Source organism: Phasianus colchicus, chromosome 7 (assembly GCF_987193195.1).
Source record: "Phasianus colchicus chromosome 7, bPhaCol1.hap1.1, whole genome shotgun sequence".
Classification (NCBI taxonomy): domain Eukaryota; kingdom Metazoa; phylum Chordata; class Aves; order Galliformes; family Phasianidae; genus Phasianus; species Phasianus colchicus.
Genome location: NC_143442.1, coordinates 35,338,363 through 35,362,422, shown reverse-complemented (window position 1 = coordinate 35,362,422; position 24,060 = coordinate 35,338,363). Strand labels below are relative to the sequence as shown.

General features: G+C 51.4%; 1 protein-coding gene across 3 annotated transcripts in view; it reads right to left on the bottom strand.

Annotated features, from left to right (window-relative positions):
• The window catches only part of SH3BP4 (SH3 domain binding protein 4), a 30,479-nt gene extending 11,358 nt beyond the window's left edge, over positions 1-19,121 (bottom strand). The window contains exons 1-2 of one of the 3 annotated variants that reach the window (XM_031604519.2): positions 19,015-19,121; positions 1,018-1,223 (exon numbers count right to left, since the gene is read on the bottom strand). In XM_031604519.2, the coding sequence (XP_031460379.2) occupies positions 1,018-1,135 (118 nt within the window). In that variant the 5' untranslated portion in view covers positions 1,136-1,223; positions 19,015-19,121. Of the gene's footprint in view, positions 1-1,017; positions 1,224-16,154; positions 16,454-18,948 lie in introns of those variants that run through there. The other 2 variants (XM_090144537.1, XM_090144536.1) reach the window with 2 other exon arrangements.
• Positions 19,122-24,060: the final 4,939 nt, after the last annotated feature.

Here is a 24,060-nt window from a genome sequence, read left to right as displayed (position 1 = left end):
GCTTTCACACGTAGGACCTACTTCTGTTAAGGATCACGAGAAATAAGCTGCAGATAATGTTATATCAGCATTCAAATGTTTGTTATCTTGCGAGACAGACCTAAGAAAACAATGCCTGAGGGGGGAGGGAGGGGAACCGGGGGAGGAAAGAAAAAAAACACAGGACGTCGGGATGTCTGTCAGCCCTACAGAAAACGGGGAAAGCTAACAAAAAAGATGTGTTGCAGCTATGGCACAACTCGTGATGCCTACTGAAAAACACAGCAAGTAAGAGCAAAGAAAAGTTTTAGATACAAGGGCCGGAGGGCTCGAGTATTAGGAAAATAAGAGCTTGTACACACTAAGTGATTCATCATTAACCTACTTCCCCTGCACAGCCTCTGCCAGCAAGCAGGGAAAGTTGTGAGCACATTTATTCAGTGTAAAACTATATATAAACACTGTACTGAACCTATTTTGCCACCTGGCCAGGAAATGGCTGTTAATGCAGCTCTGCAGCCCAAACCGTTTGCTGGAGAGAAGCTGATGCCCTCTGGATGCTTTCTAACATCTTTGTGTTCTTCTCACACTGTGCTGCCCCAAAACTGCACCCAGTGCTCAAGGTGAGGCTGTACCAGTGCAGAGTGAGCAGAGCAGGACAGTCCCCTTCCTCGCATGAATGTGAGCATGAGTAATTACTCACAAGGATGTGAGTAATCCCTATTTTTGCATTAAAAACAAACTAATGGACAGCAAGAGCATTTGATGTTCGGGACTCTCCTTGCTCCTCGTGCAAAAACAACTGCTTTGTTGCATGTTTATTTTTAAAGACCATCAACACACGCTAGCTTCTTCTCCTCCTGCCTTGGGATCCATTTACACTGAGGGAATGGGAATTCTCTCAAATTTGAATCAGTTCTGGGAGATGGAGAACCAGCCCTGCAACTGCCTTGTCACCAGCCTGGCAAATCCATCTCTTCTCTTGCACACGGTGGCACCTGTCCCCTGGTGACTATGTCCCCCACTATGGCCCCCCACCTTTGACGTCGCACAGGCTGCTTTCTGAGAAGCCCTCGCTGAGGTCGATGAGTGTCCCCTCCGACTTGCAGCGCAGCAGGCCGCTGGAGTTGGCTGCCCGGATCCTCTGTGCCGCCATTTTGAGCTCGTCGAGAGCCCGGGCAGTGTTAGGTGGGCATGGCTCCTCCACACACCCCGGAGATACCACAGCACCCTGGGCAGCTTGCCTGCAGGTAAAAACAAAGGCCAGCACGTTAGCAATGCCTCCTGCTCTCAGCACGATGCCCGCACGATGTACTCGGCAAGATGTGAGCTCAGCACGTGCCACTGCTTCAGCTTCAGGCTGAGTCAGGGCAGCTGCATCCTTCCTTTCCCATTTGCTTATCAGAGAAGCACTCCAGATAAAAAGCCATCTGCACCTGTGTGCCGGCCCTGCAGTGCTGATTCAGGAAAACTTCCTCTTGTCAGAAAGCCATGGAATAATTACAATTGGAAGGGACTTCTGGAGGACATTTGGTCCAACCCTCCTGCTCTAGGGGGGATACTTGGAGCAGTCTGCCCAAGACCATGTGCAGGAGTCACACTGCCATATTCTCCTTAAAGCATCACGATAGATTACCTTGGTACTCCTAATAATCTAGGTCTGGTCAGCAAGGGCAGCCTGGCCTTGCATGACACTGCCATACATCTCCTCCTCGTACAAACAGCCCTCTCTGCTTTCTGCAGCTGCTCCCAAGGCACCAGCAGCACAACTGATATCAAAGCCAACACACAATCTATGCACACCTTCAGCCCTTTTCCCAGACCTCACCAAAAGGACCATCCAGAGATGCAGCCTGGTGGGACATCTCCGGCAGATGCAAACCTCTTCCTCTGCCATAGCACTGGTGCACGTTCTCCTCCACTACCTGGCTTCGGATTCCCATCCTCTTCCATGTTTGTTCTCTTACCCTTTCTCTGACCACCAGCACAGTGGCTGATGCAAGCGCTGGTGGCAGTAGCTCCTCTGGTGTCACTGAGCTGTGCTGGAGCTTGGAGGGTGGCCAGGAGGGTCAGGAGCACATAGGCAAGCAAGCCTGCGGCCTCTCTGCTAGCTGAAGGCAAGGCTGCAGCACAGACCCTCAGCCCCACTTTGCTCTTTCAGGTTTGCACCAAAGAAAGGTTCACAAATAAAGCCCTGCGCAATCAAAAGCCAAATCAATCCAAATTCCCTGCTTGAATTCAGCAACCCAAACGACTTTAAATCCCCTCCTATCACTGCTCTCCCTTCTCTCCCTTCCTCCTCACTTCACGCAGTCTTCTCCCCTGCTTCAAAACCAGATCAAGCAGAAAATAACCCCAAACCCAAATTCCTTAGAAGGCAGAGCTCTGCTGGGAACACAGAGATAATGGGAATGTGAAGACAAGCACTGTTTGGCCGCCAACTGCCTGGGCTGCAGCTGGCTGTTATTAAACCTGCGGGTCTGGAGGAAAGGAGGAGCGAGCCCTGAAGGAATCAGTACCCTTTTCTGGAATGTAGAAAGAGGAAATTTGCATCCGGGGAGGGAGAGTCAAAGCAGGAGACACTCAAGCCTGCTCGAGATGCTTCTCAAGCCATCTGAAGTCTGGTATGCCAGGAATGCAGTCACCGTAAGGATGCGGGAGGCTGCAGACAGAAAGGAAAGAGAGAAGTTTTGCACAAACACTTTTCCCTTTGAGAAGAGCGTTGTTTTGGGTTCTGCTGGAACTCAGCAGGGAGAAGGCTTTGCAGGCGCTGAGAACTGGGCTTACAGCCACAGCTGGGCTTATCAGAGGAGCTGGGTAAGACAGGGAACCTGGAGAATAGCAATAAGAAAGGGCACTAAGCAGACATGCAGCGGGAAGCAAGGAAGGGAGGAAAGATGCTCCATTCAGCTGGCACGTTTCAAAAAGGTGCTGCCAGTCCAGCTCACACCTTTGCACAGCACCAACCCAGCAAGTAATAATGCTAAACACCATCACCCACTGCTTGGAATTGCACGTTTTGTGCAAAGACTCACTGCCTGCCACGACATAACTGTGCAGAAACGTGGTAGGATCCTGCAGGAGTTTTGCTCAATTAAAGTCCTCTGCAGCTCTAATTGGGCACAAAGTGGGCGTGCAGCACTGTTGTCACAGCAACAGCTAAGTGGTAAATGTTTCCCAATATTAGCAATTATTGCACACACCAAAACACAGACAAAACAAACACTCTGACAGCTCAAAGGTCAACCCTGTTCGGTGAGCATTGCACAAAGTTTTTTTCTGAGCAAGAAAGAAACCAGACAAATAACTTTCCTGTGAATCAAAGTGCAAGCCATGAATGTATTTTAAATACCTGCCTGGAAGTCCAGTGTCAAATATTTTTGCTATCAGTAGTTAGAGCTGTGCACCGAAATATCCACAAGCCTCGCCGTGCCTGGCACAAGCAGGGATGCTCCCCATTCCAGTACTTCCATAAGCACATTGCAAGCTTTATGTTAAAGATCTGTGCCAGATGTGACTGTGTGGAGACACAGCTGGAAAAATAAGCCCTACATACATCCCAAATTCCCCAAAGACGGCAAGAATGTACATTAAAAATGACTGATTAGGGAAAGCTATTTCCTCTGTTGTTTCTATCTCAGTCTGTTCTGGATGTAGCAGGACTATCACACACATTGGAGGATGGGTGTGCATGCACTCCCCTGCAGTTTTCAGGGGGGGCTGTGAGGAACTGCAAAGGGATGGGTGTTCTGGGGCTCCAAGGGGTGAACCTGAGATGGTTCTGAATGCAGAGCCAGGGCAAAAAGCTCAGAAAGAACAAGCCTGCTGCTTCAAACCTGGATTATGGGAGAATAAAAGGGGATGGGCAAGTGCTGGGTGGGGAGAAGCACGGGTTGCAAGGGCAGGAATTGTTTAGAAACTGCTGAGACAATGGTCTGTAAATTCATCAGAAAACACTTTAAATATAGAATAGGAAAAACCCTACCTCCATCTGTTTACCCACAGTGATAAACAGCATCCTTACTGAATGGAAGAAAGGATAAGGGGGGCAAACAGCTCTCCCTCCTGCACACATCCTTGTTGGGGATGCACATGGGGATGAGGAGAGGAGCCCTGAACAAGGGTTAAGGCTCAGCAAAGCTTTAGGGAAGCACAAACAAGGACAGCTGCTGGAGGGCACCGCGTTCCTTCTCACCACATTTCTAAGGCACAGAAGTACCCAGCATTGCATTGCTATGGACAGGAGCACCACGGGGCTGTTTCACCCCAACTCCCAACCAGCAGCACCAAAAAAAACTCACTTTCTCCCTGTGCTGGCACTGTACAGGGTGAGAGCTGTCTCTTCCCTGCCCCATCTGCTGGATTTCTGCACCCTAGGGGACATCATGAGCCACGGGACTCACATCCTGTGACTCACCCATAAGGGAATCACACCACCATCTGCAGCAGGGACTTGTAGAGTGGATTCAGCTTTGTGTTAGCTGGGGTTAGGAATAAGGCCAGCAGCACTACGTCACGTGGTGGAAGGGCAGCAGCCTTGCTGGCAACCCACCACATCCCACTGTGACCAACAAGCTTCTGTCACAGAACATGAAACGGCACAGAAAGGGTTACAAGGAACTTCAGCAAACTCTCTGGGGTGGCTCAGGCCGGAAACCAAGATGCAGCCTGGCCTGCTGCCACCACTCAGCACTCCATTCCTCTCTGCTCAGCCCTGCAGAGCCGTCATCATGCTCAGCCCAGTCCCATGGGGACAGCAGCAAGCCCCATCCCTCCTCACTGCTCCCAGCTATTGGCAGGGCCAGTCCCATTGCCACAGCATGGGACAAAGCACGCACCCACCTCTGGCTGCTTACAATGGCCATTACAACCACCAGCTGTGCCTCCCTGGCTGGGCACCTCTATTTGAACCCAGTTCTCATGCTGGATCAACAACAAGGCCCATATCTTATCTAGAGAATTTAATCACCGCTGAATTACAAATCAAAGATGTAGCACAGGCATCTCAGCCACACTAAACTGGATTAGTAGAGAAAAGCAATTTCAGGAGAAATACTCACTGGCAGGGTAAGCTCCATGTCTGCGAGCAAAGGAACACAACTAAAGCATGAAAACACATAGAATCAAAAAACCCCAGGGGCAGGGGGAAGACTTTGCTCCCAGTACTGGGGTGGTTTCCTGAGAGCAGCCCCAGGCATGGGGCAAAAGGCACAACTCCACAGAGCATCCATCAGCACTGCTGACCACGGCCAATGCTCACAGCAGTGTGTGGGGAAAACCCAAGCAGTGTGAGCAGCACACAGGACTGGGACAAGACGTCACCCACCAGCATCTGTCTGCTTGCCTTTATCACATGCTGCAAGAAAAGGTCACCTCTGTCTTTGCCAACTCACTTGCGTGGAACAAGAGCTCTGAGAGGCCCCTCCTGCACTTCCCAAACCGGCTGCATGAAAACACCCTTGGCTCGCTCTGTCCCATCCTTCCCAAAGCTCCAGGGCTGCAAATGCCACCAGCACCAGCTCCTTTCCAACAAGGTAGATGAGGAGAGCGTGGCAGCAGTGAGTCTGTGCTCATACAACAGCCAGCAATGGAAATCCCCTGGCTGCCAAGAGTTTTTGCTGATAAGACCTGGGCGGGCCCGCTGGGCCAGCTGGTACCAAGTACTGGGGTGGAGACGGAGCCAGGTCCTTCTGGTTCCAAAAGAAGAGCGATAGGTGTGGTACTCATGTCAGCAAAGGGTGGTAGGGAGGAGGAAGCTCTTCCCTCCCTAGCCCACACCTCCCAACATGACCTTCTCCTTGGGTACTGTATAAAAAGCCCATCAAACCCTAAGCCTGCAGGATGAGTTCAGAGGAAACCTCCCCGCTCTGGCTGCATGTACACTTTCACAAGATGCAGCATCCAGGCTGGGATCACCTCTCCTTATCAACCCCAAGCTATCAGGCACATCAGGGCCGCATCTTGCCATAGACTGTAAGGTGGAAGGTGTAGAAAGACCATCTCATCTATCAGTCATCATACTCCTTCAACTTCCAATGCCAAAGCCAAGAGCGACTCCAAGAACAACTCCAGTCGCTTGTTGCTAATTATTTTTCATCTACCTTTTGCTTCCCCAAAGTCAAGATCTCTTGGCTCACCCTAAAAATTAGAAGTGGTTTGAGTTACAGCATCAACCAGATTTTGTTACTGCAGTGTGCCATTTTAGCAAAGAGACTAAGCCACGTCACTATCGCATTTAAGAACTTGGTTTTCACCCTACAGACCCTTCATCTTCAAGTCCTTCCTTGGGACTTTCTTGCCTCATCCCAACACCTCCAGGTGTTCAAGGCCAGGTTGGATTAGGGCCATGTACAACCTGATCTAGTGCCTAATCTAGTGGTTGGCAACCCTGCCCATAGCAGAAGGTTGGAACTGGATGATCTTTGAGGTCCCTTCCAATCCAAGCCATTCTATGACTACACGTTATGACACAGCCTTGGGCAGCTGGCACTGTCCTTCATTTGCTCAGAACAAGCCCAGCAGAAAACACCCTGACCATCCAGATTTGTGCCTGCTTTTTCCACTCTCTCAGCAAGCACAGGGACAGGCAGGGAAGAGCTGCCCACTACTGCTTTTTCTTCAGAAGCCTGGACCAAGCATTTTGGGTCACACACCCTGGTGATTCTCAAGAGAGGAAAAATGGAGAAAGAGCAAAGCAGGAGGTGAGCAAAGCCCCAGGGAGACCATTAAGTTTATGCAAACTCATCAAATTTTAGGTCCCTGCAGGACTGAAGGGCACTGCTGTTGGTGGGATGGGCAGTGGGGAGCCAGAGAAATGTCAGGAGGATGCTCCACACTCCCATCTTCCTCCTCCCCTGAGGATGCTGGCATGCAGTGAGCTGCAAGCTGCTCCCATTTAGGGCTCCCTCCATGTTGGTGCTCTTTGCTGGCTCCAGAGTGCTGGGCAATGCAAGGCTGGGAACTTGGCATGTGCAAGCAACTCAGCTAGCAGCACTTGGGGGCACTGGCAGCACTGCAGGGGAAAAAATGTAATAATTGCTGAGTACGTGTTCCTGGCGTCTGCTGGCACCTCCAGCATGGGTATCCATTACAGCTTCCCCACCGGGTGAGCTACCCTTTGTGAGCAATGAAGGGAGGATGGGAAAGCTTCCTTTTATAGCAATGACTTTGGAGCATGAGTCTCATTGAAAGTCAATGCTGGAGATGGATAGGCAAGTGACTAAATACAGATACGGTGTCTTTGGATTAAGAGCAGAGCCTGCTGCTGCTGCCAAGCTGCCTGGGAGCTGTCACATCAAACCCACCTGAAGCATGCCACCGAGTCCAGGTCACACAACACAAGGGGAATGTCCCATATGAGAGCTGCCAGACAAAGCTGGAGGAGAGCAGATGGGGACAAGTGGCAGGTTACCTACAGGAAGGGATCCAAAATGATGGGCAGCTCTAAATCCTGACAAGGGGGAGACCTTGGAAACCTTGCTTTTCTGCCAGAGACTTGTTCTACTACTTACTACATGCAACATACGTAAAGCAGTATGGTCATATCATACAGTCCTTCAGGCAGGAGAAGCCCCTTAAGACTACCCATCATCTAACAGCATCAAGGCCCCCCCACACGTGCCTCACTGCCATGTCCACACACCTCTTGAACACCTCCAGTGATGAGGACTTCACCACCTCCGTGGGCAGCCCACCCCAACATGGGATCACTCTCTGAGCAAAGAGATTCTGGGATGGTGAGGATGGTTCAGAATACCTGAAAAGGTATGAAGGTGCTGATAGGCTCTCATCAGCTTTGTTTGATGCTCACCAGCCCTGCTTTCAGAGCAGACAGTTCAATGTTCATTAACCCTCCTCTTTCTGCTGTTCACACAATTCTCTTCCAAGAGAGAAGCACTCCCTAACTCCGGTGTTAAAGCCCTGAGGTTCTTGCACAGCTGCAGATGGTGCCTCCTGCACCAGGCAGGGAGCTTCTTCCAGCTAGGACCAGCAAAAGCATGAAATCTCAGAATCACACTCAGTGCAGGGCTCCCAGGAGCAAAACAGAGAAGCACAAACCTGAGTTTCAAACCCCTGAATGGAACAGGAGCACAGCAAAACAGCTTTTGTGGTGCACAGATCAGACCACGTGCCTGTAAATGCACAGAGATGAGCCGAGCAGCATGCTAACAAAGAAGAGGCAGCTCAGGGAATCACTGCTGTGAGGCACATATCAGCAACTTCAGCACAAGCACCCAGGAGCACCCAGGCTCCTTACGCCTGCATGTGCCCAGAGGATGTTTGCTGGGGCTGAGGAGGGCGAGGTGCCAGCACTTCAGGAGCACAGCAGGCACTGCCTTCGTAAGCACCCGGGCAGCTTTCCCTGCCCTCTGCATTAGCCTCATTAACTTGCTATTAGCTCAGAAGCAGAGTGGTTTGGTGCACGACAAAGTATTTTCTTGCTTTTAAATGTGGCGATGGAAGCAACTTTTGCAGGGGTCAGTAATAGCACCAGCTCTTCCTCCTAACCTTTGCAGTCCCTCCAAAGGTATGCTCAGAGCCAAAAGCATGGCTATATAGATCTTGCAAAAAAAGGGAACTGATATTAGAGCCAGTTCAGTGCACTAGATCAGACAGGGAATCTGTGACAAGGGAGCAAAAAAACCCACAACACTGCATCTTCAGTGCCACAATCCAGCAATGGACACAGACTTCCATCTCCTCCTTAGGAGTGTCTATCTCTTCTGTAGATCAGCTTTCTCCTCTGCCTTGGAAGAAGGGGATGGTTGGAGTTAATGACCCTGAGGGTCTTTTCCAACCTTAATGATTCTACAGGAAAAGGCCTCAAGTTGCACCAGGTGAGGTTTAGATTGGATACTATGAACTGAATCTGAAGCACTGTGAAAGGCTTTCCATGGGAAACCAGGAGGAACTCACTGCCACTGCTATGCCCAGGGCCACAGTCCCAGCTGCATCTCCTTACCCAGATAATTTAGATTTAGATGTAGATTCGGTCTTCAAGAGCCATCAACCACTAGGTGACTGAGTCCCTGAAAACCTCAAGTGGAAATGATGACAGAGCTTGCGCAGCATCTACACTTCAGAGTCCTGTTTCCATCACCCTCCACTAATTTTGTTTTTGATGAAAAGAAGTATCTGTCCCCAGCTGTGATGAGCTGCTGGTGCAACTACGTGCTTGCTTTCCTCGCTGTAATGTTGGGAAACCAGTCTCACTTACATGGTACAGAAGGGCAGGCACAGGAAAGTCACCCAAGCTGGGGATGCTGGCAGTGTACCTTGTACAGAGGGAGGATGACAAGAAGCACCAGAGTTGAGCTAGCTCTCCACTTTCACTCCACCTTGCTCTCCAGCCAACACACATCTCCCTGACACTGACCATCTCCTTGTGTGTAGAATGGCAGAGGCCCTGCCTGGCCCTCTGGACTCACCCAAGCTGCTGGGCAGGAGAACACTGGAAAAGAGAAGGCTTTGCTCCAGCTCACAGGTGCTGCAGTCAGGATGGGGACATGGCAGCCACCCTTGGGTCACCCACTTTAATGGCTTTGTGAGGGGGTAGCCAGGATGCTGTTGCAGCTCAAGTCAGCTGAGCTTGCTGCTGACCTATTTTGGAGAGTCAGATGGGAGCCTCCTTCGAGAAAAAAAGAGGGGTTTGTTCCCAGCTCACTGCCTGGGTGTGCTCTGAAGCCATAGACTCACAGCCAGATTCTCTATCTAACAAATAAAACCTCTTTGGATTACCAGACAGGGTAACTCATTCAGGTGATGAGCTCATGCAAGAGCTTAACCTTGATTTAATGTTCTTACACACCTTGCTGATTAGCCCAGGTACTGATCTGTTGGTGGATTACACGATGCTTTCAGCTATGCTGAAAATGCTGACAAGAACCAAAACCTATCACAAGCCTGAATTAGGCAGAAACAAACACAATCAGCACGCTGCAACAAATTTCCTCAAAACAGCATTTTTAAGCACACTCAGCCCCAATAAACGTTTCCAAGGCAGATCCCCCCCCCAGTGCCTGGCTTTCAGCAGCTTAACTGTTTGTTGGAGCTGACAGTCTCCTGTGTGAAATCACAGAGCCACAGAATCACTTAGGTTGGAAAAGACCACCGAGATCAGCTGGTCTGACTGCCAACCCATCGCTACCGTGCCCACTAAACCACGTCCCTAAGAAGCAAGAAAGAAACATGCTCTGCTCAAACCAGACCGCTGGTTACTTCCTACATGGGATGCCTCCATGCTTAACTCAACCCTGGTCTGTGAACCCATGCTGAAAGGCTCACTCAGAGCAGCACAATGCCTACAGAGCAAACCTGCAGCTCATCACACCATTCCTCAGCAGAAGTATGCAGTCTGAGATGAAGGAGGGAGATGTGAGGGCAGACATCTGCACCAACACAGGGCATGGGTTAGGACTTGCTGCAAAAAGCCATAAGCAATCAATGCCTCTGCTAACTTAGAATCATAAGCTTGGGTTGGAAGGGGCCTTATCCAATTCCAACTCACAGTTTGGTCAGACTCCTCTCAGGGACTGTGCAGTAAGTTCACACCACGAAGGTTGTCTTCTCACCCTTCTTCCTCCTGAGGAGCAGAAGCTGCCTAACTCCCCTCATAGTCCTGCTTTCACTCTGCGCCTCCAATTTGATCTCATCTGCAAACCCAGTGAGTCGCATACCTGTATGGGAAAGCACTCCTGGTTCAACTCAGAGCGTGCCACGTGGCCAACTTCAGATGGTTTCCAGCAGCCAAGTCCTCACCTTTTAGAACACAGCTCATCCCACACACAGGATTTGAACAGAAGTAGCTTCCCAGGTGCAGACACGATGTCTGTCAGCCAGGAGGAGGTGGAAGATAAACCAAAACAGCCCACTGTTTATGCAACATAAGAGCAAATACCGTGCCTTCTTGAAATCACTTAATTACAGTTATCCCTTAAATTAAGACCTTGCAAAACTGCATGCAGGCTTCAGGCAACCTGCAAATTAACTACGGGGAACACAACTGGGGGATCAGGGATGCCAGATACAATCCAATCAGCAGCTCAAATCGCTTTCATAACATCAATAGTGCCAGGAGGGGGGAAAAAACCCAAAATAATACAACCTAACCCTGTGCATCATCAGAGGTTGTTCCTTCAGCCGTGTCAGGTAAAAGCCATTTGATCTCATCATCGTGGGTCAGATAGCTGATAAGAAACCAATTTCATTACTGTAAGACCAGAGCATTTTTGGAAGGGTTTATCTGCAAAGAAAGCGACACACACTTTGAACTGTTGAATTTTATTTTAGTTAAAAGGCACCAGGCTCTTGCCTGGCTGCTCTCAAAGCACTCAAAATTAATGTGGTATGAAATGATACCGCAAGTCGATTCTGTGCGACTTCCCCGGCGCGCAATGTCAAAGACACACTGCTTCTCTGTGCTGGGACGCTGCCAGCCCCTTCGTTTCAGGGAAAGCAGCCTTTATTTAGCAGGATGTCTGGCCACAGAAATAGCCACTTTCAAAAATTTGGCCAAATCCGCCCCAAATCGGTCCCATTCCCAGACAAAGCAGGGCTCGGTTTGGGCACGGTTTTTACAGCGTTGGTCAACAGGCAAAATTAAAAGAACACCTGAAAGACAGTGAAAGTAATAAAAGATTTTCCCTCACTTAAAAGCGGAGCTGCTCTGGTTCAGTGGAATCGGTTTCTGCCACTTTCTGCACTGCACTTTTTCTCCCAGACTGTTGTCCGGCAGCACCCAAACACCTTCCCACTGCAGATTAAATCACAGTGGCTGATTCCTGTCGTATCCTGGACTTCTTCGCAGGAGCTTCCCTTGAAAGACAGACAAATTTAAGCCACCACGGAGAGCAGAGGGCACAAGAAGTAATGCCCTCTTTGCTTTCTCGATAAAGTCAGCTCCAGGCAAGGCTGAAGGAGACAGACCTCAACTCGCATCTGCTGCTTCCCCATCAGTTCGAGTGAAAGCTGCCCAAAACGCAAGCCTATAAGCAACCTGGGCAAGCTGCTCAGCTTTCCCTGCTCGAGCCTGAAAGCAGAGTGCTAAATTTATCCCCGCTGAGATTTCTATGGTAACAGACTACACTGCTGAATTTCAGATTACTGCAGCTTGAATTAGGGGTGAAGCAGAGTTAACAGCATCAGCCGTGGCATAGGGTTGTCTTAGGCCAACACAAAAGCACCCGTGACAGGGGGAAAAAAAGGCAAAGCTGTTCATGACAGCCATCCAGTGGGACGCAGAAAAACCCAAATCTTGTCCATTCTCTCTGGAGGGACGCCTGATTTGAGAAAGTAACAGCTAAAAATAAATTTAAAAAAAAGGGTGAAAAAACCACAACTGTACTTAGGGACAGCAATCAGAGCAGTGGCCTTTTGCAAGAAAGAACTTATTTCATTTATTGATCTTTATGGAAAACAACTTCCATCCGAGCAGCGCAGTGCTCACTCTGCTTCACAGTTGCTTTAATATCCGTCATTATGTTTTTATTTCGATTGTAGGTCTCTATCTAAGGGTTGGGGGCTAAAAGCAGCCTGAATTCTGGCAACCAGGTCTTGGCTAGAGGTGACCAACACACCACCTTGCCAGCACAACCCCTCCTTTCCTCAGCATCCTTCAGTAGCACACCAGGTTCTTGTCCTCTCCTCTTCCACAAGAGGATCTCAAAGCACAAATCCTGCTTCGCAGGGACAAGCAGTGCAGGCACATATCAGAGCACCCAGACACCTGCAAGCCTCTGCGTGGACAGGCAGAATCAGATAAGCTTCTGATGGGAGAACAGAGCCTACATATCACATCAATGCAGACGGACTTTTTCTTTTCTTTTTCCTTTTTATAAGAGAAATGGAAGCCAAGGCACAGCTGATGCACCGGGATGGTTTTATATTTAGACGGATGACACAAGTTCTCAATTAGCAGAAAACAAACGGAAACTTCTTACACCGTCCTGAAAAACAAAAGAAAGGCAACTTCCCCCAGCATTTACAACCTCCCCAGTTCTGCTTTTACACAGAATTCAGAGGGGTTTCCCATGCACGATCCCAGTAAATAACATTTACAGAGCCTGCATGACAAATATTGACCGAAGCACACTGCGTGCATTCACAATGAAGTCGGCTTTTGGGGGACTTTTTTCTTTCTAATTTTGTGTTTACTGCTGTCAGCTGTTTTCAACGGGATAATTAACAATGTTTTAATACTGGAGTGTAAAACAAATACACGGGGGTGATAAAAAGAACCATTTCCAAGTTCTACAGACCGCGGTTTCGCTACGCAACAAGAGATCCAGCGCATTGTACCAGTGTAAAATACAGCCCTCCAAAATCAGCTATTTCTTTTGCTGCATGGTTCTCTCAGGAGCAAACACTTGCTTAGCCAGATCAGCTGGGGCTCATCTCAAATCTCTCTAAAACTACCAGCACTCTGGGGAGGAGAAGGGGATAAAAATATGGTTTCTTTTTCATGAGGCTGACAGGCAAATAGGGCCCAGCAGCTCCTCTCACACTGCCTCTGACACAAGGAGGGCGAGCAGGCCTGTGTGCTGCCCCAGCCATGGCGGGGCCAGGCCCAGCTTTATCTACAGCACAGCTAAGAATAGCTCCGGCCACCAGGAGCCCTGCGAAGAGAATGGCCTGGGCTTCTGCCAGAGAGCACGGGTTTCCTTTGCTGCTGGGCCTGAAAGGAGGCAGGCGTGGAGCGGAGGTTGCCCTCACACAGGGCTGTGCGGTTCTGCTCAGGTCCCACCACCCTGGGCTTGGCACCTTCATCGGCGAGCTGGACGATGGGTCAGTGCACAGCCACGGATGACACAAAACCGAGGGGGGAGAAGGAGAGACGTGAACCTCGTGGGGTCCAACAGTGCGTGAAGACAAAGGAACAGCAGCCCCTCCTCAGCGTGCAGCATTTGCACCTGGCAGCCGCAGCCCATCTCTGCCTCCATGCAGGGAATTACCTCCTGCCCTGCTTTCATGAGCTAGATTGCCTGAAGCAGCATTAAAGCAGGAACCACCTGCCTGTTTCTGAAGCAAAACACCTCCCTGCCCCCTACAAGCGAGCAGACCATCTGATGCGGCGCTGGCATCGCCGCTTCCCATTCACAACCCATGAAAAATTAGGCCAAACTGCAAATATTTTCATTCCTTTTATCTCCTCCTGCCTGACTGCAGGGCAAACTGGGCACAACTTCCCTCCCCACCCCCCAAACACATTCCTCATTTTATTCTGGAGCCCATTTTTGCACATATGGGCTCCACAACTACACTGACCAAGGTTTGATGCTGAGATCACGCTGACCTCAGGTGATGCTGGTGCTCTTGCCTCAGTTTCTCCCTGTGCACAGTGCTATCTGCTGGTAGCAAAAGCCTTCAGGTCACGCAGCTCTGCAGGGAAATGCCACCTCCACAGCCCACGTTGCCCATAGGATGCATCACTGCTTCACCACGCTGGGCTTCCCACCATGGCCTGGCAGCAGCAAGGCAAGCAGCTTTCCTATAACACGAGATTAACTCCTTTCCCCAGCACATTTACATTTAAAACAGAGGTCAACACATTGGGTAAAGCTGCAACAGAGAGGTCACCCCCTGCTGCAGGGAAAGCACACAGAGGGGGTTAAACGCTCCCTTCCCCAGATCCCTGCATTCCTCTGCTCCAGCAGCATGCTGGGAGAAAGGTTTCTGCTCACTGTTTCCATGCCTGGTCATGTCCCACACCCTGGCCTCAGTGCACATTTTAACAGTTCCTATTAATAGCCCAAGCAGGAGTTAGGGAAGCACCAGCTGCTCTGACCGGTCGCACTTCCGAGCAGCTACACAGCATCCATCCATCCCTCTGTGCTCGGTGAGTTTGCACCCCCAAATTCCTCTGTCTCCCAGCTATTTGGCGGGCAAGTTGCTGAAACAAGTGCAGAAGTGCTGCTCACCCACCAGCTGCAGCAGAGGCCATTGCTCTCAGTGACCTCCAAACTCCTCAAGTCGAAGGGATTTCAGTCTCAGGCTTGCAAAAGAAGCTGGGTAATTAGGGACAGCAGAGAGACGACACTCATCCAGCCCCGAGATCCACAGCCAGGCTGTGGCATTGTGCTGGTTGCAATGACAACACACCCACATCTCTACATACTCCCTGGAAAAACTTTCCCCTTCCTGCAGGTATGGCAGCATTAGGAAAGCACTGGTGCCAGCAACCCCCTGCCCCATGCCACCAGCACCACTGGGGCTGGAGACCACAGCACATCCCTGAGGGGCTCGCAGGCATCCATCCCTGTCCCCCAGCCAGAGCTGTGACCTCATTTCATGGGATTTAACCAAGCACAGCAAGAGTCCAGATGGACTGTCTGGCTAATTGAGTTAATTAAAGCGTTTTCTGCCATGATTAACTTTCAGGAATAGGGCTTGACGTTATATGTTTTGGAAAGGTTCCTTCTGAGCAGCTCGGTCACTCTCCAGGGAGCACAGGGCCACACCTCAGCAGCAACACAAAACAGGAGAACAATGACTTGGAAACTCGTACTGATTGTACAGGGCTGTTTCTCACCAGTGCTTTCAGACTCCGAAAAAAAAAAAAAAAAATCCAAACCCTTCATTTGCTTTTCACCACCAAGCTGAACAGGACGTAGAAAAGGAACAACGCCGCATGGGAATACATAGGCTACATGAAGTCTGCCCAGCAAGCCGTTTGGGGGATGGAAAAGTAAAGGACACAGCAGATGTGGAAAGAGACCCATCACCCATGTCTGATCTCAGGGCACCCTCCCCTCATTCCAGGGCAAAAAGCTCCAGGAATGAGCAGTGCTGCCTGTAAGTCGCAGGGCGATAAGCTGGTCAAGGCCGGTGCGAACAAACATGCTGTCCTGCACAGAGATGCTTTGCTGACGGAGGTAATAATCATCTCCCAAGGACAGTAAATACTTTGTCTGTCTGCAGCCCCTGCCTGGAGATAACTAAGCAACACACACAATGGCCAAAAGAAGGGCTTTGTGGCTGCTGTGTTTTTCTCAGCTCTGCAAAGCACCGAGAAGGAACTGCATCCTGGGACCTTGGGATGGAAAAAATCCACCCTACCCAAGGAAGTGCTAACTAGGCTGCATGCAGCTTTGGGCACCTGGGCAATGGGAGGTGCCCCTTGGGACCTGGGTGGGCTTTGAGGTCCATTCCAGTCTAAGCCATCAGAAAAGCATACTCACATATGACGGTTGCAAGGGGGCTGCTGAGAGGGAGACCGTCAGGAAAACGGCCACATGGCAAAGCTCTGGCCAGCACTGGGAACACCGTGGCCGTGCCACAGGTGCATTTAAGCCCAGTGGGATCAAAGGGAAGACTTCAGGAAGCACAGGGCCAGGACCCTGCAGTGGGCAGGGTCGGGCTGTCTGCCAGCTCCTGCGGCCAAAAAGCTGCTCCCCACCCATCTTGGAGACTGAGAGTTCATCCCCTTTCTCAAAGCCAATTGTCCATCCGAGCAAACAAAGTTAACAGGACAGGGAGCCTTACAGTCTCCATAGGTAAGGAGATGCACCCAAACGTCTCCTCTTTTTCCTAACCTCAAAACCTGAGGAACTGCAAAGCACCAGCTGCTTGCAGACCAGGTGCATTACGAACTGCTCCTGTAGACTTCAAGAGCTTCATCTACACCACAGCTGCAGCCACACACACCCCAAAAGATACCAGCTGTAGCTCTTGCCAGGGGAAAAACCAGCACAGAGGGCTTTGGGGCTGGGTTTCCCAGCTGGGAAATGCTCCTTATTGAGGCTGAAAGCAGTCCCACCCCAGTACTGCTAATCTGATCCCAGGTTTTCAATGCTGCGGCCAGGACACGAGGGGCTGGTGAGTGGGAAAGAAAGAAAGGAAATGCCACAGATGTGAGGACGCTTTTTCTGACCGGGCAGAGCCTTGTTTTGTTTTTCCTCCCTGAAGTTAGCTGCCATTTGCTGGCAGGCGGATCCATTACGAAAAGAAAAAGTTTCTCTTTGTTCAGCTCCTGTAACCCCGCGCCCAGGAGACCAAACCCACAGAGCCGTTTTGTGCTGGCAGCCAGCAGCTCGGTGCTCACAGCCCACTGGCAAGCTCACAGCAGCAGGAACTGGTCTGTGAAACATCCCCCGCCTTACTTGCTAGCTGACCACACCAGGGGACGTGCCATTGTTCGGCTCCAAAAAGGCTTTTCTGTTCCTAAGGAAACAGCCGACCTCGTTCACATAGGGCCACACGCACGCAGTGCCATTCAAGCTGTATCCCCTCAACACCTCGTGCCCAAAGACCCACCCAGGTACCACGCATCTGGCTGGGCTCTGGGCAGAGGTCCTGCAGAACGCTGTGGCTGTGCAGGGCTGGGCTGGACCTCTCCCCCTGCTGTCTGACAGCCGTGTGTCACCATCCCTCTGACGTTCCCAGTTGTGTCTGGGCGATGAGGTTAACACATGGGAGGTGAAAACAATGACTCAGCCGCTTTTCAAATCTTTGTCATAATGTGTACAGCTTCCAGGCTACAAAGTTGCTCCCGTATCCATCATTGCAAGGGAGCATCAGCACGGGATGCTGTAGCAGCAAGCACACCCTGCATGGTGCTTTCTGCTGAAGGATCACCCCCACGGGGCAGGTGGAGCTGCTGCACTGATCTGGCAGCACAGCACAGGAACACTGAGCCCTGGGGCTCCCAGCTCACTTTCTATCAGCACTGCACTGCACTCACTAACAGTTTGCTGATCCACACACCCCAAACAAAAACCTCCCAACACCAGTGAGTCCTGTGCCAGACAGAGCCAAAAGGCAACCCTGAAGCACATACACAAACAGGGGGAAGAGGACAGAGGAGGGAGCAGTTGCTCCTTCACTTCCCTATCACCATGGGTATAGATCACAGAACCACTCCAGTTGGAAAAGGTCACTCAGCCCAACCCCACCCCACCCCACCATGCCTACTGCCCACATCCCTCGGTGTCCCACGTACACATTTAGTGAACACCTCCAGGGATGGTGATGCTCCCACCTCCCTGGGCAGCTGTGCCAGTGCCTGACCACTTTTTCTGAGAATTGTTCCTGATATCCAATCCGAACCTCTCCTGGTCCAACTTCAGACCGTTACTTCTTGTCCTATTGCTGCTACTCAGCAGAAGATGCCAACCCCACCTCATCACAACCTCTTTCCATGCAGTTATAGAGAGCAATAATGTCTCCCCTGAGCCTCCTCTCCTCCACACTGAACAACCCCAGTTCCCTCCCCATCAGACTCGTGCTGCAGACCATCACAGCTCTGTTGCCCTTCTCTGGACACACTCCAGGTCTCAGCGTCCTTCTTGCAGTGAGGGGCCCAACACTGAGCACAGCACACCCCAGAGCTGCATACAAGGGGAGGTCACCTCCTGCTGGCTGCACTATTGCTGATACAAGCCGGGATGGCACTGGCCTTCTTGGCCAGCTGGGCACACTGCTGGCTCGTGGTCAGAAGGCCAAGTCCGTATGCTGGAAGGAAAGGGGCCTGCTGGGATGTGCTCGTGGAAACTTCAAGCACAACTCATGGCCACAGAGCGAGCTCAGGCTGCAGCTCACAGCTGAAGAAACCTCACAGCGTGGCAGTGAGCAGCAGGGCGGTCCTTGCATCTCCACAAGACGTCCTTTCCAACTCGGGATATTCTATAGCTCTCTGAATGAAGCCAGCAGCCCGGACCTCGGATATTTACTACAATCCCACACACGGCACCAGCGAAGCCACCTCTGAAGGTGGCACCCGCAGAGCTCCAGCAGTTGCAGGAACGAATCCGGAGAGCAGCAGAGCAGTGGGATTGCAGGAGGGGAAGCAGCGCGCAGGTGGGCATCGCCCAAACGCACCGAGCGGGAGCAAAACTTTCTCCAGCGCAGATCTGCACGGGATCCGCACTCCGCGCTGCGCACACCCGCACCCGTGCACGCCGGATAGACGCATCTCACGTGCATTTACACACATAAGAGTACGAGCACGCCCGCGTACACAACGCGCACACTCACACGGCACTCCGCGCACCGCCGCCGCAAACTCCGGACCCGCGGAGCCGCTCTCCGCACGGCGCTCACCTGCGGGCGGCGGAACCGAACCTCCACCGTCTCCACCGCCGCTCTCGGTTCGCGTTTCCCCGCCCGGCACCGGACAGCGCTCACCGCCCGCCCCGCGCAGCCCTGACGTCAGGGGGAGGGGCTGCAGAAGCGGGGCCCGGAGATGGGGGGGAGTTGAGGGGGGGCTGCACGATGAGTGTGTGCTGTGGGATCCTTGTGCGCGATGGTTGCGCGGAGGTGTTGGAGACCCTCGTGCTCTCGTGCAAGGGGCAGCCCTCGTGTAAAACGGGTGTGCAAATGGGTTGTGGGAACCCCTCGTGCAAGGGGCAGCCTTCGTGCAAGGGTGTTCATCGTGCAAAATGAGTGTGCTAATGGGTTGTGGGAACCCCTCGTGCGAGAAGTCCTCGTGTGAGGGGTGCTCATTGTGCAAAACAGGTGTGCAAATGGGTACTGGGAACCCCTCGTGCAAAAGGGTAGCCCTTGCGCAAGGGTGTTCATTGTGCAAAATGAGTGTGCTAATGGGCTGTGGGAACCCCTCCTGCAAGGGGCAGCCCTTGTGTAATATGAGTGTACAAATGGGTTGTAGGAACCCGTTGTGCAAGGAGGAGTCCTCGTGTAAGGGGTGCTCATCGTACAAAACAGGTGTGCAAATGGGTAATGAGAACCCCTCTGCAAAGGGCAGCCCTTGTACAAGGGAGCTCATGGTGCAAAATGACTGTGCAAATGGGTAGTGGGAACCCCTCGTGCAAAGGGCGGTCCTCGTGTAAAATGAGTGTGCAAATGGGTTGTGGAAACCCCTTATGTAAGGGGCAGTCCTTGTGCAAGGGGGTGCTCATTGAGCAAAATGGGTGTGGGCACCTCTCGTGCAATGGGTGGTTGTGGTACAAAATGGGTGTGCAAATGTGGGAACCCCTTGTGCAAGAAGTCATCACGCAGAGTGCTCTTCATGCAAAACGGGTGTGCAAATGGCTTGTGGGAACACCTGTACAAGGGGCTGCCCTCTTGCAAGAGGTGCTTCTTCTGCAAAACAGGTGTGCAAATGGGTTGTGGGAAGCCCGTGTGCTAGGGAGGACCTTGTGCAAACTGGGTGTGCACTGGAGGTATGGGAACTCCTTGTGCAAGGGGTAGGGCACCTGCATGATGCAGTCCTCGTGCAAAATGGGCATGCACAGAGGGTGAGGGGACCTCTCGTGCAAGGGGCAGTCCTCGTGCAAAGCAAACATGAGTGCAAGGACTTTTTGACAGAGCCCTCATCTATTGGGGTGATTCCCAGGGCAGTGAATACAAGGATTCAAAGGAGGATGGTGGCACTGCACCTGGAATCAAGTTGCTGCAGTCTGAATTTCTGCACCAGGCAAGGAATGGGAGGAAAATCCAACCTTCATTTTTAATAAAGCAACAAGTTGTGTCACCGCCTGCTTTTTTTCTCTCCTTAATGGAGCATTTCCACTGAGGCTTTCTGGAGTTAAATACAGCTCAGGATTCTGAGCTGACATGGCTCCAGCCCTGAGGCAGAGAGCCAAAGCCTGAACAGGGCGGGCTAACCGAGTGCTCACTGCCAGCACTGCCAACACTGGGCCTTGTCTGGCTACATACAGAGTGGGCTGTGTTGGGGAACGGTGGTGCTGGGAGGGAAAAGCAATGGGTTTGGGAAGGGTGCAGCATGTTGGGTGCATGCAGTGTTGGGTGCATGCAGTGTGGGGATGCATGCAGTGTGGGGATGGATGCAATGTGGGAACTGATGCAATTTGCAGCAAAGCACCGGTGGCAGCTTGGTTGAAACACTGCAGAAGTAGGGAGGAAAGCCTTGGAGCAGAGGAGGTCGGAGCAGGGTGTGATGCCCTCCTTCTGCTCACCCTTGTTTTATTCCTGGGCAGGACCAGGGCCCTGCTTGTTGCAGTGGGTACATTTCCTCTTCCTGGACTTGGCTCCTCCTGCGCCCATGCTTCCAGGACGCGTCTCGGCAGTGAACCCAACGAGCTGCAAAACCACTTCAAAGTGACCTCAGGAGCTCATTTCTCTCTCTTGGCTTTGAGAGGCTGGGGTTTATCAATGCACAGCTCTCCAGAGCCGGACAGCCCGGTTCTCTGGTTGCAGTGGGGCAGTTTGATCTCACTTGCTGGTGGGAACCTTTCAGCAGGCACCTGCTGCTGCAGGGTCTCACAGTTGCTGTGTTTCACACCATTTATCACCCTGCTTTTCAGCTGCTCCTTAAGCGAGTCAGTCTGTGTCAGGAGTAGATCACACTGTCCTCTTCAGTCCCCAAAAGCCTGAATTTACCCATTCTACCTCCCTTCCGAGCCCTCCATTCATTTGCACTCGTTTTAGTGATTTCCTGAATAGCTGAATTATTTGTGAACCCTGAGAAGTGGCTGTGGAGACCTCTGGATCATCTCAGGCCAGAGATAAAAGATGCTTCTGGGAGCAAAAGTGCTCATTCAGAAGAGCTGGATTCTGGGATGGGGGAGGCGGACGTGCATCACTCAGAAGCCCCGTGATCTTTCTGTGGTAAATCCACATCTCCAGGCAGCAAAGTGTTTGTTAGTCTTCCCCTCTCTGAGGATGCACATTGAACACACTGCTGGTGGAAAAAGTCTGGCTGAGCCTTATGTTTGCTCTAAACCCACCCAATTATTGTGTAAAACCATCACCCCTCGTCCTACTCCTATACCCCCTGACAAAAAGTCCCCCCCAGCTTTTCTGCAGGCCCCTCCAAGTACTGAAAGGCCACAATGAGGTCTCTTTGGAGCCTTTTCTCTTCTCCAGGCTGAACAAGTCCAGCTCCCTCAGTCTTTCTTCACAGGAGAAGTGCTCCAGTCCTCTCGTCATTTAGTGGCCCTCCTCTGGACCCATTCCAACAGCTTCACATCCCTGCTGCACTGGGGGCCCCATGCTTGGATACAGTACTGCAGATGGGGCCTCACTAGGGCAGAGTAGAGGGGGACAATCCCCTCCCTCTCCCTGCTGCTACCCCTCTGCTGATGTAGCCCAGGGTACCATTGGCCCTGTGAGCACACCAGAACCCCCAAGTCATTCTCCACAGGGCTGCTCTCAATCTGGTCATTGCCCAGCCTGTGTCTATTTGGGATTGCCCCATGCCAGGTGCAGGAGCTTGAACTTGGCCTTGTTGAATGTCATGAGGTTCACATGGGCTCACTCCTCAAGCCTGTCCCAATACCAAACCCTGAGAAGCACCATTTATCACTGGTGTCCACAGTTGACCACAATCCTCTGAGTGCAACCATCCAGCCAATTCTTTGTCCACCAAGTCCATCCACCAAATCCAGATCTGTCCAATTTAGAGACAAGGACGTTGTGTAGAACAGCGTGGAAAGCTTTGTATGAGTCCAGGTAGATGCCATCAGTTGCTCTTCTCTCATCTACCAACATTGTGTCCCCAAGCATAGAATCATAGAACCATGGACTTGTGGAACCACAGAATCACAGAATCATAGAATGGCTTGGGTTGAAAGGGACCTTAAAGCCCAGTCGGTTCCAACCCCTGCCTTGGGCAGGGTTGCTATCCACTCGATCAGGTTGCCCAGGGCCCCATCCAACCTGGGCATTCATCCAGCTGGGGTCCAGCCTTGGCACAGTGGAGCTCCCTGCCTGGTGGTGGAGCTGTCGCACCTTTAGAAATGTGCCACTCACACATCCTCCATCAGAGAGCGGTAGTGATGAGCAATTAGACCCCAACAGGATGCCTTAATGAGCTCAGGCTTTTATATTGGGCTGGAGATAATCTAGGAGGAATTCCATGCTTAAAGTTCAGATAAGACTTTCTCTGTCCATTTGCCCATGTTTTTTCTCCTCGAGCACCTACACAGAATGTGGCAAACTGGGACGTTGTCTCATTTATTTTGGCTAAGCAGTGCACAGAAGGGCTGATCCAGTATAGCATCCCCATGATTCAGATACGAGAGCACATCTGCCTCTTTTGGGAAGAGAAGGGCTCACCTTTGCTCAATTGCTGCCTTTGAAATTGCAGATAGGGGCTGAACTCCTCAGTGCCAGCAGCAGCTGGGCTGGAAATCTCTGGCAGAAGGAAGCTCCTGGAGGGAAGCTGGAGGTGGCTTGCTGACCCAATGCCACCAATACCTTGCAGAGGGAAGGGCATGCTGAGCACTCGCCAATTCAAGCTCCAAGCTCACCATGCAATCCTGGCTCCTGCTACCACCCCATTTGCAGCATCCCATTGCTCTTCATTGGAGCGTGTTGGGAGAGAACGTGTTTTCCATTATTTGTGAATGTTGATAGTTATCCAGCAAATCACACTGCCTGTGCAATGCTATCGATTGCTTTCTGGAGCTGTGCAAGGGAGTGCTTTGCTTCCAAGCTATGCCTTATAGTGCTCTGGTAGTGCTGCAAGCCCAGCAGTTCCCTGGGGGGGGCTCTTCCAGGCCAATCACTCCCTTGCTGCAAATTAAAGACACACTGATGAGTGATGGTGTAGGTAAGCAGTAGGAAGCCTTGGCAGCTGGCAGATTCAGGTGTCCCTCTTGGATCGTGCTGTAGCAAAATGGATCTTCTCCTCCTCCATGGGAGGCAGGCTATTGCTGGCTGCCAGCTGAGCAAGGCTCCTTGACTTTTGCATCTGGTGAAGGGAGTGAGGTGAGTTCCAGAAATCCCCAGCACAGCATGTGCTTACAGGTGTCCAAATGCTGTTCAGTCAGGGGGCCCTGATTTACTGCTGGTATAAACTCAATGAATGATTCAGATGAGATTTATTTATTATGTATGACTTTCCTGCACGCTTGATCTCATTTCAAAACCAATTACCCACCAACGTGTGCAACATGTTTTAGTAAATCTGGAAGGGAAGCATGGGGGACTCATAGGCATGCATTTCTGTGGCTTTCTGTTCCCATTCCCAGCCCCTTGGCCCGTGATTGTGGAGTGAAGGTGAACACCCAACCAGGTACTGATCGCTTCCTACTAATAACTGAGCTTATTTTTTTAAGCTGTGTGAGGAAGCATGCAAAGCAAATGACAGGGCTTCCCGTGTGCCTTTAAATCCTTTGGCTGCTGGGATGAATGAACAACAGAAAGCAAAGAGGTGGGAGATAA